This window comes from Ovis canadensis, chromosome 8 (assembly GCF_042477335.2).
Source record: "Ovis canadensis isolate MfBH-ARS-UI-01 breed Bighorn chromosome 8, ARS-UI_OviCan_v2, whole genome shotgun sequence".
In the NCBI taxonomy this organism is placed as follows: Eukaryota; Metazoa; Chordata; class Mammalia; order Artiodactyla; family Bovidae; genus Ovis; species Ovis canadensis.
Genome location: NC_091252.1, coordinates 74333378 through 74349512, shown reverse-complemented (window position 1 = coordinate 74349512; position 16135 = coordinate 74333378). Strand labels below are relative to the sequence as shown.

The 16135-nt window shown below is 38.2% G+C and overlaps 2 protein-coding genes across 6 annotated transcripts in view; one reads left to right on the top strand and one right to left on the bottom strand.

Annotated features, from left to right (window-relative positions):
- Nucleotides 1-16135, top strand: part of NHSL1 (NHS like 1) — a 156921-nt gene that overhangs the window by 107345 nt on the left and 33441 nt on the right. For all 4 annotated transcript variants that reach the window (XM_069598516.1, XM_069598513.1, XM_069598517.1 and 1 more), the window contains exon 3: nucleotides 5469-5596. In XM_069598516.1, coding sequence (XP_069454617.1) covers nucleotides 5469-5596 — 128 coding nt within the window. The remainder of the gene's footprint in view (nucleotides 1-5468; nucleotides 5597-16135) is intronic.
- On the bottom strand, nucleotides 1523-5461 carry LOC138444895 (nicotinamide riboside kinase 1-like). 2 transcript variants are annotated; one of them, XM_069598520.1, is made up of 2 exons: nucleotides 1724-5461; nucleotides 1523-1639 (listed from the first exon to the last, which is right to left on the bottom strand). In XM_069598520.1, exons 1-2 carry the CDS (start codon nucleotides 2216-2218, stop codon nucleotides 1631-1633), a joined length of 504 nt encoding a protein of 167 aa, XP_069454621.1. In that variant the 5' UTR covers nucleotides 2219-5461; the 3' UTR covers nucleotides 1523-1630. The 2 variants fall into 2 exon arrangements, with proteins under 2 accessions (XP_069454621.1, XP_069454620.1); XM_069598519.1 differs by having other exon boundaries at nucleotides 1523-5461.

The window sequence follows — 16135 nt, the reverse complement described above, 5'->3', positions numbered from 1 at the left end:
TGCCATAAATTTATATGGCCTAATTTAATCTTAGATGAGCACCATGTTCCTTTGATATGCTAGTTTGTTATACCACTATTTAAACATTTTTGTGACATAAATTTAACCATGGAAAGAAAAGACATTGTCCTTTAAACTAGGCTTGAAAGATGACACATACTGGGAATACTAACAGTTGCCAGCTTTTCATGATTTTAATTTACGGATAACAGTTTTGCAGTATTTTGGTTTTATAAACTTTAACACGTATGTCATTTGGCTATTTTAAATTTCCTTTTAATTAAAAATTTTTGAAGTGTAATTGATGTACAATATAGGTTCGGGTGTACAACATACTGCTCTGATATTTAAATACATTGCAAAATGATCACGGTAAGTCTAGTAACATCTGTCACCATACAAAATTACTATATTATCGACCATGTTCTATATAAGGGTGTATATTACATCCCTAAGACTTGTGTATTTTATAACTGGAATTTTGTACATCTTAATCCCCTTCACCTATTATGCCCAACTCCATCCCCCCTGCTGTCTGACAGCCACCCAGTTGTTCTCTGGACCTTTAAGTCTGTTTCTGATTTGTTTGTTTTGTTTTTTAAATTTCACATGTAAGTGAAATCATATGGTATTTGTCTTTGATTGACTTATTTCGCTTTGCATAATACCTTCTAGGTCCATTCATGCTATTGCAAATGGCAAGATTTCATTCTTTTTTATGGCTGGGTAATATTCCTCTCTCTGTACGTGTAAATGAACATTGAAGTACATATATCTTCTTGAGTTACTGTTTTATTTTCTTCAGATAAATACCCAGAAGCAGAATTGCTGAATTGTATGAGAGTTATGTTTTTAATTTTTTGAGGAACCTCCGTACTGTTTTCCATGGTGGCTGCATCAATTTACATTTCCACCTACAGCACTGGGGTTCCTTTTTCTCTACATTCTTGCCAACTCTTGTGATTTGTTGTCTTTTTTGATGATAACATTTTGGATGTTTTTATTTTTTTTATTTTTTTTTATTTATTTTTTTTTTACCGTTGCAAATTGTTGATTTATTCAATGTGATTGCTACTCCTAGTAATCCCATTATTTGCAGGAGGTGGGCATCGGTATGGGATGGTGACAAATATTTTTTAAAAATTAAAAACAGAAAAATATAAAGAGTAAACCAGACGTGAGGTAAATGTTATATGATAATTGATATGATACATGCAACAAATATAGACACATATGCATACATATATAGACTCATCCACACAAACACACACATCAGCAGATTACACATATACTGGGTTGTGAGCTACATCTTATTTTTCACTTTGGATCCCATTCGTAAAAGTTTGAAAATCATTAGTCTAGTGAAATGACTCAGTCTTTGTGAGCTACGCTGTATCTGTGCGCTTCTTGGTGTGAGAACAGCATTAGGGTACATTTCTGTCCATTATCATGGATAGCCACTGACTGTTCCATGTGTTAAGGAAATCATGTGAGGCAGAACAAACGAAACAACAGACTGTCATTGTAGCAAAGTGCACAATGTATCTTGGTTATAGTACTTGAACAGATTCCTTTGAATTTTCCAATTCACTCCAGGAAGGTTTCAGTCCATTTCACTTTATGCTGTCACTCACACACCCTTCTGTTTTGCTAGTTCTTGTATTACATCTTCATATACTTGTGAAAAGAGGTCTTCCTCAGATTTTGTTCCATCTAGATAAACAATTTCCCATGAGACATTCTCCATTTCTTTTTTGTGCTTTAGGTACATGGGCCACACGTGGCCATCAAAGTACCCTGGGGCGTCTGGAGGCTTGTAGACTCTTGTACTCCTCCTTCGCTTACATTCTTCATACGGAATTGTCAGAAAATAGCTTCTATTCCATACAGTGTCAAGGGGCTTATAATGGAAGAGAAGGAAACCTTCAATAATTAAGATGGGAATTTCCTTAATGCTTTCCTCATGTGTTGATACCGGAGAGCGTGTTGGGTTTTCCATCCAGCAAGAAATGGCAGACATCATTTCCTCCATGTTAAGCGCTCCAAGCACATCATACTGCAGAAATCCATTTTCATCTGTCTCTATCTCAGACTCTGGCTTAAAAAAATCATCCTGAGATATGACACTGCAGTTTGGAAGGTGTTTCTGCAAATTCTTAGCCAGTGTTGTCTTCCCACCATTTGTCACACCACTGATTCCAATGACAAATGTTTTCATAATTAGCTTTGAAAATCACGTCTTCCTGGAGCGGACGCAGCAGCAGGCTCTGGCCGGCGTTGGGCGGGGCGGGCCTCCGGCGTGCGTGGTCTGGATGTTTTTAATATTATTGCCAAGAAGATCAGAATGAATACCACCTTTAGAGATGACCTAGCTTAGCAGTCCCTTGCAGATTAATCTTTTTTAAACACATTCTTACGTGGTACCTGATATCAAGAACAGATTTTTTTAGTACTATAAAATTCTATAATTTGAGACTTGTACTTATCTTAAGATCAGTGAATGAGGGTGAAAAGGATTATTTTTTGAATAAAGAAAGGATTTGGTTTAAAGGGTCTTGGCCTTAACTTTGTGTTTTGTTTTGTTTGGTAACTATTTTTGAAAGCACCAAATTATGTGATAAGCAACTTACAGTGGTAATAGGTTTCATTAGTTTGTTTTACAAGATTCACCCTGAATCTTTAGGAGACTTCAGTTTATAGGACTACAGAAAAGTTAAGTTAGCAATACAAATTAGTGACATGTAGAATTATAGGGTTGAGTGTTATGTTTTATTCTAGCCTTAAGATTAAAAAAAATAAAATAAAACCAGACTTCCCTGGTGGCTCAGTGGGAAAGAATCTGCCTGCCAGTACCAGAGACCCAAATTCGATCCCTGATCTGGGAAGATCCCACATACCGTGGAGCAACTAAGCCTGTGCGCCGTAACTATTGAGTCTGTGCGCTAGAGCCTGGGAGCCGCAACTACTGAGACCCCTGCACCCTGGAGCCCACGCTCCACAACAAGAGAAGCCTGTGCACTGTGACTGGAGAGAGTCCCCACTCACCGCAACCAGAGAAGAGCTCATGCAACATGAAGACTCAGCACAGCCAAGAGGAAATAATTAAAATCATTTTAAAAAGTAAAACATTTACAGAGTCCAAGAACTCTGCACTGAACACCATTTGAAAACTAGTCACCATGCTTTATGTAACATCCCTGTAGGAATGAGAACAGAATCTGGTTGTACTATTTATTTTTGTAGAGAAGTTGTGAAATACTGGAGAAAATGTGGAAGTCTTTTTCACTGAAAAGGGTTAGATTAGTGTTATAAATCCTCATTTTTTCAAATGTACTTTGGAGGTGTCAGAAATTTTTTTTAAATTTTCTTTTTTTATTCAATGTTAGTTAGCATGGGTTGCCAGTCCAGCCCACACATTATTCAGCCCATAAGTAACTGAAGTATTAGTATTTAACTATCTTATGATTACCTGTACAATTTTTCAGTTAGCTTGGCATTCTAAAAGAGCCTTGTGACTATTTCCATGGAGTTTAAAAAAAAATCTGATGTGTAGTTTTCATTTGACTCTCTGCTCCCACCATGAGATAGGTAACACAGGACAGTGAGGACTTTTTTATTTTTATCCCTCCACTAAAGCAGCTGCTCATCTCCTCTTTGAAGAAGCAGCTTAGATCCTAGTGTTAAAAGGGAACTCTGAAGATGCCCTACTTTAGTTCTGTGCCATTAGGTGCATGGTTTTGTAAAACTGTGCAAAGAGGAAACTTGCCCAAAAGCAAACACCTGTCACCTTCCTTTAGCAAGAAGGATGTTTAAAGCAACACTGTGGGGAATCCTTTTGCAAGGCAAATACTTTTCTGAGGTATCTAAGTCATAGGAGAGCTCCTGGGACTTTAAAATGTCATTAGAACCCTTGCTTTGTTCTCCCTCAACTGACGGGAGTTATCAGTGCAGTGGTTCCTCCTTGAAGAGAATCCCCAGTCTCTGAGCAGCCAACGGCCCCAGTCATTGCTCCGTGAACTGGAAGACATCTCAGACTGCCACCCAGCTTTGTGCTAAACTCCACCCAGTGATTACAGGCTGTTTAGCATCAAATAAAATTGGAAGTAAAAACAGAATGAGAGATTATACTCTATGATTTCTCACTTCCAGTTGATCAGTCTAGAAGGCAAGCCTCACATGAGAATTGCTTGCGCTTTTTGATGTGGAATTACATCATCAATTGTTACATGTCAAAATTATGGTACATATGGAAAACAGTATGGAGGTTCCTCAAAAAACTAAAATTTAGTTCCATGTCATCCGGCTATCCCAGTCCTGGGCATACACCTAGACAAAACTCTTAATTTGAAAAGATACATGCATCCCTGTTTCATAGTAGCACTGTTTACAATAGCCATCAAAGCAGCCCAAATGTCCACCAACAGATGAATGGATAAAGAGGATGTGATACATATATGCAATGGAATATTACTCAGTCATAAAAAAGAATGAAATATTGCCATTTGCTACAACATAAACAGACCTAGAGATTATCATACTAAGTGAAGTAAATCGGAAAAAGACACATATCATATGATATCATTTATATGTGGGATCTAAAATATGATACAAATGAATTTATTTGCAAAATAGAAACAGACTCACAGAGAATAGACTTGTGATTGCTAAGGAGGAGAGGAGTAGGGGAAGAAAGAATTGGGAGTCGAAATTAGTGGATGCAAACTATCATATGTAAGGTGAACAGACTTCCAGCTGGCTCAGTGGTAAAGAATCTGCCTGCCAATGCAGGAGACTTGGGTTTAATCTCTGAGTGGGGAAGATCCCCTGGAGAATGAAATGGCAGCCCACTCCAGTATTCTTGCCTGGGAAATTCAATGGACAGAGAAGCCTGGCAGGCTACAGTCTATGGGGTCGAAAAGAGTCAGACACAGCTTAGTGACTAAACAATAGCAACCTACTATATAGCACAGGGAATTATATTCAGTATCCTGTGATAAACCATAATGGAAAAGAATGTTAAAAAAGAATGTATACATGTATATCTGAGTCAACTTGGTATACAGTAAAAAAAATTTTTTTTTTTAGTTTTTTATTTTTTTAATTTTAAAATCTTTAATTCTTACATGCGTTCCCAAACATGAACCCCCCTCCCACCTCCCTCCCCATAACTTCTCTGTGGGTCAATTAACACAACATTGTAAATCAACTATACTTCAATAAAAGTAATGTAATTACCCTGACTCAGAGAGTTTTTGAGAGGTGTAAAACAGTCCCTTTGAAGCGTATTAACATGGCATATAAGGTATGTTACCTGCTTTACTAACTCTTAGTTCTTTTTATCATCATTTTTATTATTTTAAATCATTATTGTATGTAGAGAAATATTGCAAGAAAAGGTAAATAAAAAGGAGTAAGCAAATCCTGCTTCTTAAAGCCCTTTCTCCCGTCCCTCGCCTCTACCCCTGCAGAGTGTGATAAGTTACGGCGGGATGGCTACCGGAGTTCTCAGTACTATTCCCAAGGACCCACCTTTGCAGCCAACTCCAGTCCCCTCTGTGATGATTACCAAGATGAGGATGAAGAAACAGATCCAAAGGTAAGTCTTCTAAATTCAACACATGATCCTCGACTGGCTCCCAGAACAGATAAAAGACCTAAGTTAGAAAAACTCATGAAATAGAATAAAGTCTGTTTTTTAGTTAGTAGTATTATCCTGTGTTAATCTCAGTTTTGGCAAATGTACCATGATGATGTAATATGTCAATATTAAGGAAGACTGGGTGATAGGTACACAAGGTATTCTCAATACTATCTTTGCAACACTTAATTATAAAATAGGCTTTGTATTAGATGATTTTGCCTAACTTTAGGCTAATGTTAAGTGTACTGAGCATGTGTAAGGTAAGCTGAGGTAAGCTGTAATGTTTGATAGGTTAATGAGTTACATGCATTTTGACATTTGTTTTCAGCTTATGATGGGTTTTTTTTTGGACAAAACCCCATTGTAAGTTGAAGAAGGTCTATACAAAAAAAGTCTTTCAGCATAATAGGAAAAGCAGCTATATCAGAATTGATGTGGTCTATAGTTTTTTAAAACTTTTTTTTTTCTTGTTGGCATGAATAAGAAAAATTACAATCAGAAGATGAATTACATGGTAAGGATTTTGTTTTGTTTTTATTGTTTTTCAGCTTTATTGAAGTATATTGACAAAATTATATATAATTTCAAGTGTGATAATTTGATATACATGTGTTTTGTGAAATGATCACCAGTCAGACTGATGAACATGTCTATCACCTCACTACTTTAAACACAGAATTATAATCATTTTTAAAACAAGTAGTTATTAAGCATCTCATGTGCTAGGAAATATTTTAGGTGCTGTAACAATGAAGCAAACAGAAGAATTCTTCTCTTGATAGTGCTTTGATTTGGTGCTGAGACACTGAGAATAAGTAAGCAATGATGCTGTTTTAGTGATGTGTGCTCTGGAGTAAAATAGAACAGGAGGTTGCAATTTTAAATTAAAGGGTAGGTTTTTCCCAAGCAAAGAGGTGATTGGGATTAAAAGAGTTAGTCATGCAGAAATCTTGGAGAAGGACATTCTAGGAAGAAACAGCAGCCAATGAATAAATGTATATAGCATATGCCTGATACTACAAAATGCAAAAATTAATAAGGTATTAAGCATGTACAGACGTGCATCAGGAAACTTACAGCTCTCAGATAGGGAGAATTCACCAAAATAAAAAGTTTTATATATATTACATGCTACAATAAGTGTTTGTCATATGGTAATATTTGAAAGAGAACTTCTTACTTGGGCAGTTAGGAAATAGCAAAGGGCCTGGGAGAGGGTGTAGTGTGTAAAAAGAGTAGTTATAGGGCTTTTGTAACAGGTAAGACATACTAAAGACCTAGAGATCCAAAGAGTGGCAGTGTGAATGATGAGGAAGCAGGGAGGGAAAGGGGGAGGATGTTAAGGGATAAAGGGGTTTATTTCTGGGTTTTCATCCTGACCCATTGATCTATTTTTGCATGTGCTAGTACCATACTGTTTTGATTTCTGTAGCTTTGTAATATAGCCTGAATCAGGAAGTATGATTCTTCCAGTTCTGTTCTTCTGTGTAAATATTTATTGAGTTAAATGAATGGAGGATGAACAGCTTGTTCAAAAAGATCTTAGAGATGTATTATGGGGAGGGAGGTGGGAGGGGGGTTCATGTTTGGGAACACATGTAAGAATTAAAGATTTTAAAATTAAAAAAATAAAAAACTAAGAAAAAAACAAACAAACAAAAAAGATCTTAGAGAACAGTCTTCCACTCACCACTTTCTAGATAAAGAAATTAATGCCTTGAAGATGCAAGTGATGCATACAGCAAGTGGGAGAGCTAAGACTTGAAGTGTGTCTCCTAATTCCTAGAATACTACTTCTTAACTTTATCTCTTAAATTCCATGCATGGAAGTTTTCTAAATTTCTAAGCTCTAGTCCACACTCATGCATTTATCTGCTTACTGTCCATCTCCACTTAAATGTCTCTTACAGCTATCTCAAACTGATTCAAATTCAAATGTGATTCTCACATCTCTCTTCCAAAAGGAAAAAAAAAAAAAAAACCAAACAACTCTACCTGATTCTTTTGTAGTTTTCCTCACCTCAGTAAGTTTCAACTTCTTTCTACCCATTTTTAAGTCAAAATCATCAGGCACATTCTTGATTCTTTTCTTTTTCTCACACCTTGAGCAAATTCTGTAGGATTATCAGTTAGTGAACCACTCCAGAATTGCAGTTCAGGTATTATGTAGCAACTAGGTCTAGAGCATGTCCCTAAGAGTGGGAGGTAAGGTTGTGAAGGATCAGAGCAGGTGTTAGATGGAACAGCTCAGTGGATACTGAGTTCACCAAGAGTGATGACAGGAATAGTGGTGGAGGGAAGCTGAAGTAAGATTACAGATGGGCAATGCCAAGTGAAAGAGTTAGCTCTTATTTCATAGCTAATAGGAAATCACTAACATTTTTCAAACAGAAGATTTTATGATTAGGAATAAAAATTATATATATCTTTTGTTAGATGGAAGACATAGCTAATGTTGAAACTGATTTTCTAATTTATTTAAAGTATCAAATCTGACTTTAGAACATCTAGAGGGGGATATTAACAGACTAATTTCCATGTTAAAAAAATTGTATCAAAAATTACACCATATTGACCTCCAAAGCAGTAACTGAATTGATGAAGGTATTAACTAACCTTATTGTGGTAATTGCTTTATAATGCATATGCATCAAATCATCACATTTTAGACCTTAAACTTTCATAATATTAATGTCAGTTATATCTCAATAAATGGGGGAAAATTGAAATAGTAAAAAAAAAAAAATGAACCAAATTGAGGAAGAACACTAAGCTTAGATAGTTTCACGGAGAAGATTTGAATAAATGAAAAGATATAACATGCTCTTAGATTAGAGGATTCAGTATCAAAAAACTGTCAATTCTGCCCAAGTTAATTTTAAAAATTAACACAGTAGCAATAAAAAATTGAGTAGTTCTGTTCTGTTTTAGTGTGGAATTATTTTAGGGGAGGGGAAGAGGAGAAAGAGGATTGGAGAGGCTGGGTCCAAGGTTGCTACTGGCAAAGCTGTAAACTAGAAGAGCAATGGGGAAGGAGAAGCAGCCTTGACCACGTATTAAAACATGAAGAGTCAGGAATCACTGCAGTGTGGCACCTGAATATACAAACTGGTAGGACAGAATGTTAAAGACAGAATGTAAAGTCCAGGAAGTGACCTAACTTCTTAGGGCTTCCCAGGTGATGCTTGAGTAAAGAACCCACCTGCCAATGCAGGAGACCATAACAGACCATGGGTTCAATCCCTGGGTCAGGAAGATCTCCTGGAGGAGGGCATAGCAACCCACTCCAGTATTCTTATCTGGAGAATCCCATGGACAGAGAGGCCTAGCTGGTTACGGTCCATAGGGTCACAAAGAGCTGGACACGACTGATGCAACTTGCATGCATGTGATGAAGTTGGCATTTGAGATCAGGTGGGGATCCATTCATTGTATGAGGGGCTCCAAGCTAACAGTTTATCGTCTCTATGTTAAGACCAAGACCCCTGACTGCAATCATGTCCTTCAAAGTCACTAGCAGTTGGGGTCATTTTAAACATGGAGTATACAGAAGTCAATTTAGAAGGGAAATTTTCCTGGGAAAACCCTTTGTATTTCTAAGTAGGCTATGGGGAGGATAGCAGTGAACTCTGGAGAAGGGACAGGTAATAATTAAGCATCTATTCTGTGCTCAGGATAAAAGCACTCTCCTAAAATGAGAGTTGCTAATAAGACAGAAGTTAAGGAGGGAGGGAAAGATGGCGGAGGAATAGGACGGGAAGATCACGTTCTCCCTCACAAATTCCTCAAAAGAACATTTCAACGCCGAGCAAACTACACAAAACAACTTCTGTAGGCTGGCAGAGGACATCAGGCAACCAGAAAAGCAGACCATTGTCTTCAAAAACAGGTAGGAAAAAATATAAAAGACGAAAAAGGAGACAAAGGAGGTGGGGAGGGAGCTCCGTCCCGGGAAGGAAAGCCCGTCCCGGGAAGGGAATTTTAAGAAGAGAGGTTTCCAAACACCAGGAAACACTCTCCCTGCCGAGTCTGTGGCGAGGCGAGCCTTGGAAACACAGAGGGCAACATAACAGGAAGGAAAAATAGATAAATAATTAAAACCAAGAGATTACAAGGCCACCAGTAACTCCCCCAGCGGAAAAGCAGCACAGACGCCTGCATCCGCCATTGGGAAGGGGGGGCAGGGCAGGGACGCGCGGGAGGCGCGGGCTGCAGAGCTTTGTAAGAATCGGGCAGGAACACCCCACGCGCAACCAGAACGATCTAACTTGGGCTAGCAAACCAGACTGTGGGATAGCTACCCCGCGAAAAGCTCGAACATAAGACACCGCCAGGACCGAGCACAGAACAAAGGACGGAGCGGAAAAAGCCGGCTGCAGACCATTCCCCTCCGGGGACAGGCAGCCAGAGCCGTAAGGACTGGAAAGGGGCAATTGCAGACCCGGAGAGACTTTACTTACCTAACTGCAAGCAGGCTCCTTTGTTAAGACTTCTGGGGGTGCTGGACAGTCACAGTCTGCCTCACGGGGTGCACCAGCGGTCCACCCAGAGAGCTGAGCGGCAGCGGCGGAAAAGGTGACAAGCCGCGGCGATCGCGCTCGCCAAACTCCTGAGCTACTCGGACCTGGGAAGGGCACAAAGCGCAGTCCCAGCCGCATTTGTGCCTCTGAGGGCTGCCTGAGGGCCGAACCTGAGCGGCTTGGACCGGGGAAGTGCACGCAGCCTAGGGCCGGCCCCAGACGGTTCCCGGCTGAGCATCGTAGAGCCGGAGCAGTTTGTGCGCCGCGAGAAAGGACAGGTCAAGCGGGGCAGAAATACTGTGTGCACACAACAGTGCTATTTGTTTGCAGCATCCCCCCTCCCCACAGCGCGACTGAACTAGTGAGCCTAAAAACCAGCAAACAGAAGAAGTTAAACAGAGGGAATCACCTTGGAAGTGAGCCCACACAGCCCATAACATCAGAGAAGAGCCAGATATATTTTTAATTTTTTAATATTTTTAAAATCATTCTTTTTTTTTTTTTGCTTTTTGCTTTTTTTTTTCATTTTTTTCCGAGCTTTTTTTTAATTGTTAAGTCTTCTATTTCTCCTCTAATTTTTATTTCTATAACCTAGTATTACTATTTTTAAAAAAAAAGACTTTTTTTTTTTTTTTTTAAGGCAAACACCATATATACTCTTTGGATGGTTGTTGGTGTTTTGTTTTGTTTTGTTTTTGTTTGTTTGTTTGTTTTTTAATAATTCTTTTTTTTTTCTCTCTCTTTCTTCCTTTTTCCTTCTGCTTTTCTTTAATATTGTATCTTTGAAAATCCAACCTCTACTCCAGATTTTTAATCTTTGCTCTTAGGTTTTTGTTGTCAATTTTGTACATTTAAAAACCCAAACTTCACTACCCAAGTTTACCTGAGAGCGAGATTACTGGCTTGACCACTCTCTCCTCCTCTGGCCTCTCCTTTTTCTCCACCAGGTGGCCTCTGTCTCTTTTCTCCCCCATCTCTTCTCTATCCAACTCTGTGAATCTCTGTGTGTTCCAGACGGTAGAGAACACCTAAGGAACTGGTTACTGGCAGGATTTGTCTCTCTCCTACTCATTCCTCTCTCTTATCCTCCTGGTCACCTCTGTCTACTTCCTCCCTCTCCTCTCCCCCGTATAACTCTGTAAATACCTCTGAGCGGTCCAGACTATAGAGCGCACATAAGGAAGTGACTACTGGCTAGCTTGCTCTCTCCTCTCTTGATCTCACCGCATCTCATTCCAGTTACCTCTAACTACCCCCTCCATCTTCTCTTCTCCTTGTAACTCAGTGAACCTCTCTGAGTGTCCCTCAATGTGGAGAAACTTTTCATCTTTAACCTAGATGTTTTATCATCAGTGCTGTATAGATGGAGGAGTCTAGAGGCTACTGTAAAAATAAAACTGAAAACCAGAAGCAGGAAGCTTAAATCCAAAGCCTGAAAACATTAGAGAACTCTTGAATTCAGGGAACATTAAGCAATAGGAGCTCATCAAATGCCTTCATACCTACACCGAAACCAAGCTCCACCCAAGGGCCAACAAGTTCCAAAACAAGACATACCACCCAAATTCTCCAGCAACACAGGAACACTCCCCTGAGCCTCAATATACAGGCAGCTCAAAATTATCCCAAAACCTTTGATGTCTCATAACCCATTACGGGTCACTCCACTGCACTCCAGAGAGAAGAAACCCAGCTCCACCCACCAAAACTCCAACACAAGCCTCCCTAACCAGGAAACCTTGACAAGCCACTGATAGAACCCCACCCAAAGTGAGGAAGCTCCATAATAAAGAGAACTCCACAAACTATCAGAATATAAAAAGGCCACCCCAAATGCAGCAATATAACCAAGATGAAGAGACAGAGGAATACTCAGCAGGTAAAGGAACAGGAGAGTTGCTCACCAAACCAAACAAAAGAGGAAGAAGTAGGGAATCTACCGGAGAAGGAATTCCGAATATTGATAGTGAAAATGATCCAAAATCTTGAAATCAAAATGGAAACACAGATAAATAGCCTAGAGACAAGGATTGAGAAGATGCAAGAAAGGTTTAACAAGGACCTAGAAGAAATAAAAAAGAGTCAAAATATAATGAATAACGCAATAAATGAGATCAGAAACACTCTGGAGGCAACAAATAGTAGAATAACGGAGGCAGAAGATAGGATTAGTGAAATAGAAGATAGAATGGTAGAAATAAATGAATCAGAGAGGAAACAAGAAAAACGAATTAAAAGAAACGAGGACAATCTCAGAGACCTCCAGGACAATATGAAATGCTCCAACATTCGAATTATAGGAGTCCCAGAAGAAGAAGACAGAAAGAAAGATCATGAGAAAATCCTTGAGGAGATAATAGTTGAAAACTTCCCCAAAATGGGGAAGGAAATAATCACCCAAGTCCAAGAAACACAGAGAGTCCCAAATAGGATAAACCCAAGGCAAAACACCCCAAGACACATATTAATCAAATTAACAAAGATCAAACACAAAGAACAAATATTAAAAGCAGCAAGGGAAAAACAACAAATAACACACAAGGGGATTCCCATAAGGATAACAGCTGATCTGTCAATAGAAACTCTTCAGGCCAGGAGGGAATGGCAAGACATACTTAAAGTGATGAAAGACAATAACCTACAGCCCAGATTACCCAGCAAGGATCTCATTCAAATACGAAGGAGAAATCAAAAGCTTCACAGACAAGCAAAAGCTGAGAGAATTCAGCACCACCAAACCAGCTCTCCAACAAATTCTAAAGGATATCCTCTAGACAGGAAACACGAAAAGGGTGTATAAACCCGAACCCAAAACAATAAAGTAAATGGCAACGGGATCATACTTATCAATAATTACCTTAAACGTAAATGGGTTGAACGCCCCAACCAAAAGACAAAGACTGGCAGAATGGATACAAAAACAAGACCCCTCTATATGCTGCGTACAAGAGACCCACCTCAAAACAAGGGACACATACAGACTGAAAGTGAAGGGCTGGAAAAAGATATACCACGCGAATAGAGACCAAAAGAAAGCAGGAGTGGCAATACTCATATCCGATAAAATAGACTTTAAAACAAAGGCTGTGAAAAGAGACAAAGAAGGCCACTACATAATGATCAAAGGAACAATCCAAGAAGAAGATATAACAATTATAAATATATATGCACCCAATATAGGAGCACCACAATATGTAAGACAAATGCTAACAAGTATGAAAGGGGAAATCAACAATAACACAATAATAGTGGGAGACTTTAATACCCCACTCACACCTATGGACAGATCAACTAAACAGAAAATTAACAAAGAAACGCGAACTTTAAATGATACATTAGATCAGTTAGACCTAATTGATATCTATAGGACATTTCACCCCAAAACAACGAATTTCACCTTTTTTTCAAGTGCTCATGGAACCTTCTCCAGGATAGATCACATCCTGGGCCATAAATCTAAACTTGATAAATTCAAAAAAATCGAAATCATTCCAAGCATCTTTTCTGACCACAATGCATTAAGATTAGATCTCAATTACAGGAGAAAAACTATTAAAAATTCCAACATATGGAGGTTGAACAACACACTTCTGAATAACCAACAAATCACAGAAGAAATCAAAAAAGAAATCAAAATATGCATAGAAACTAATGAAAATGAAAACACAACAACCCAAAACCTGTGGGACACTATAAAAGCAGTGCTAAGAGGAAAGTTCATAGCAATACAGGCATACCTCAAGAAACAAGAAAAAAGTCAAATAAATAACCTAACTCTACAACTAAAGCAACTGGAAAAAGAAGAGTTGGAGAACCCAAGAGTTAGTAGAAGGAAAGAAATCTTAAAAATTAGGGCAGAAATAAATGCAAAAGAAACAAAAGAGACCATAGCAAAAATCAACAAAGCCAAAAGCTGGTTCTTTGAAAGGATAAATAAAATTGACAAACCATTAGCCAGACTCATCAAGAAGCAAAGAGAGAAAAATCAAATCAATAAAATTAGAAATGAAAATGGAGAGATCACAACAGACAACACAGAAATACAAAGGATCATAAGAGACTACTATCAGCAGTTGTATGCCAATAAAATGGACAACGTGGAAGAAATGGACAAATTCTTAGAAAAGTACAATTTTCCAAAACTGAACCAGGAAGAAATAGAAAATCTTAACAGACCCATCACAAGCACGGAAATTGATACTGTAATCAGAAATCTTCCAGCAAACAAAAGCCCAGGTCCAGATGGCTTCACAGCTGAATTCTACCAAAAATTTCAAGAAGAGCTAACACCTATCCTACTCAAACTCTTCCAGAAAATTGCAGAGGAAGGTAAACTTCCAAACTCATTCTATGAGGCCACCATCACCCTAATACCAAAACCTGACAAAGATGTCACAAAAAAAGAAAACTACAGGCCAATATCTCTGATGAACATAGATGCAAAAATCCTCAACAAAATTCTAGCAATCAGAATCCAACAACACATTAAAAAGATCATACACCATGACCAAGTGGGCTTTATCCCAGGGATGCAAGGATTCTTCAATATCCGCAAATTAATCAATGTAATTCACCACATTAACAAACTGAAAAATAAAAACCATATGATTATCTCAATAGATGCAGAGAAGGCCTTTGACAAAATTCAACATCCATTTATGATAAAAACTCTCCAGAAAGCAGGAATAGAAGGAACATACCTCAACATAATAAAAGCTATCTATGACGAACCCACAGCAAACATTATCCTCAATGGTGAAAAATTGAAAGCATTTCCCCTAAAGTCAGGAACAAGACAAGGGTGTCCACTTTCACCGCTACTATTCAACATAGTTCTGGAAGTTCTGGCCACAGCAATCAGAGCAGAAAAAGAAATAAAAGGAATCCAAATTGGAAAAGAAGAAGTAAAACTCTCACTGTTTGCAGATGACATGATCCTCTACATGGAAAACCCTAAAGACTCCACCAGAAAATTACTAGAGCTCATCAATGAATATAGTAAAGTTGCAGGATATAAAATCAACACACAGAAATCCCTTGCATTCCTATACACTAATAATGAGAAAGTAGAAAAAGAAATTAAGGAAACAATTCCATTCACCATTGCAACGAAAAGAATAAAATACTTAGGAATATATCTTCCTAAAGAAACTAAAGACCTATATATGGAAAACTATAAAACACTGATGAAAGAAATCAAAGAGGACACTAATAGATGGAGAAATATACCATGTTCATGGATTGGAAGAATCAATATAGTGAAAATGAGTATACTACCCAAAGCAATTTACAAATTCAATGCAATCCCTATCAAGCTACCAGCCACATTTTTCACAGAACTAGAACAAATAATTTCAAGATTTGTATGGAAATACAAAAAACCTCGAATAGCCAAAGCAATCTTGAGAAAGAAGAATGGAACTGGAGGAATCAACTTGCCTGACTTCAGGCTCTACTACAAAGCCACAGTCATCAAGACAGTATGGTACTGGCACAAAGACAGACATATAGATCAATGGAACAAAATAGAAAGCCCAGAGATAAATCCACACACATATGGACACCTTATCTTTGACAAAGGAGGCAAGAATATACAATGGAGTAAAGACAATCTCTTTAACAAGTGGTGCTGGGAAAACTGGTCAACCACTTGTAAAAGAATGAAACTAGATCACTTTCTAACACCGCACACAAAAATAAACTCAAAATGGATTAAAGATCTAAATGTAAGATCAGAAACTATAAAACTCCTAGAGGAGAACATAGGCAAAACACTCTCAGACATAAATCACAGCAGGATCCTCTATGATCCACCTCCCAGAATTCTGGAAATAAAAGCAAAAATAAACAAATGGGATCTAATTAAAATTAAAAGCTTCTGCACAACAAAGGAAAATATAAGCAAGGTGAAAAGACAGCCTTCTGAATGGGAGAAAATAATAGCAAATGAAGCAACTGACAAACAACTAATCTC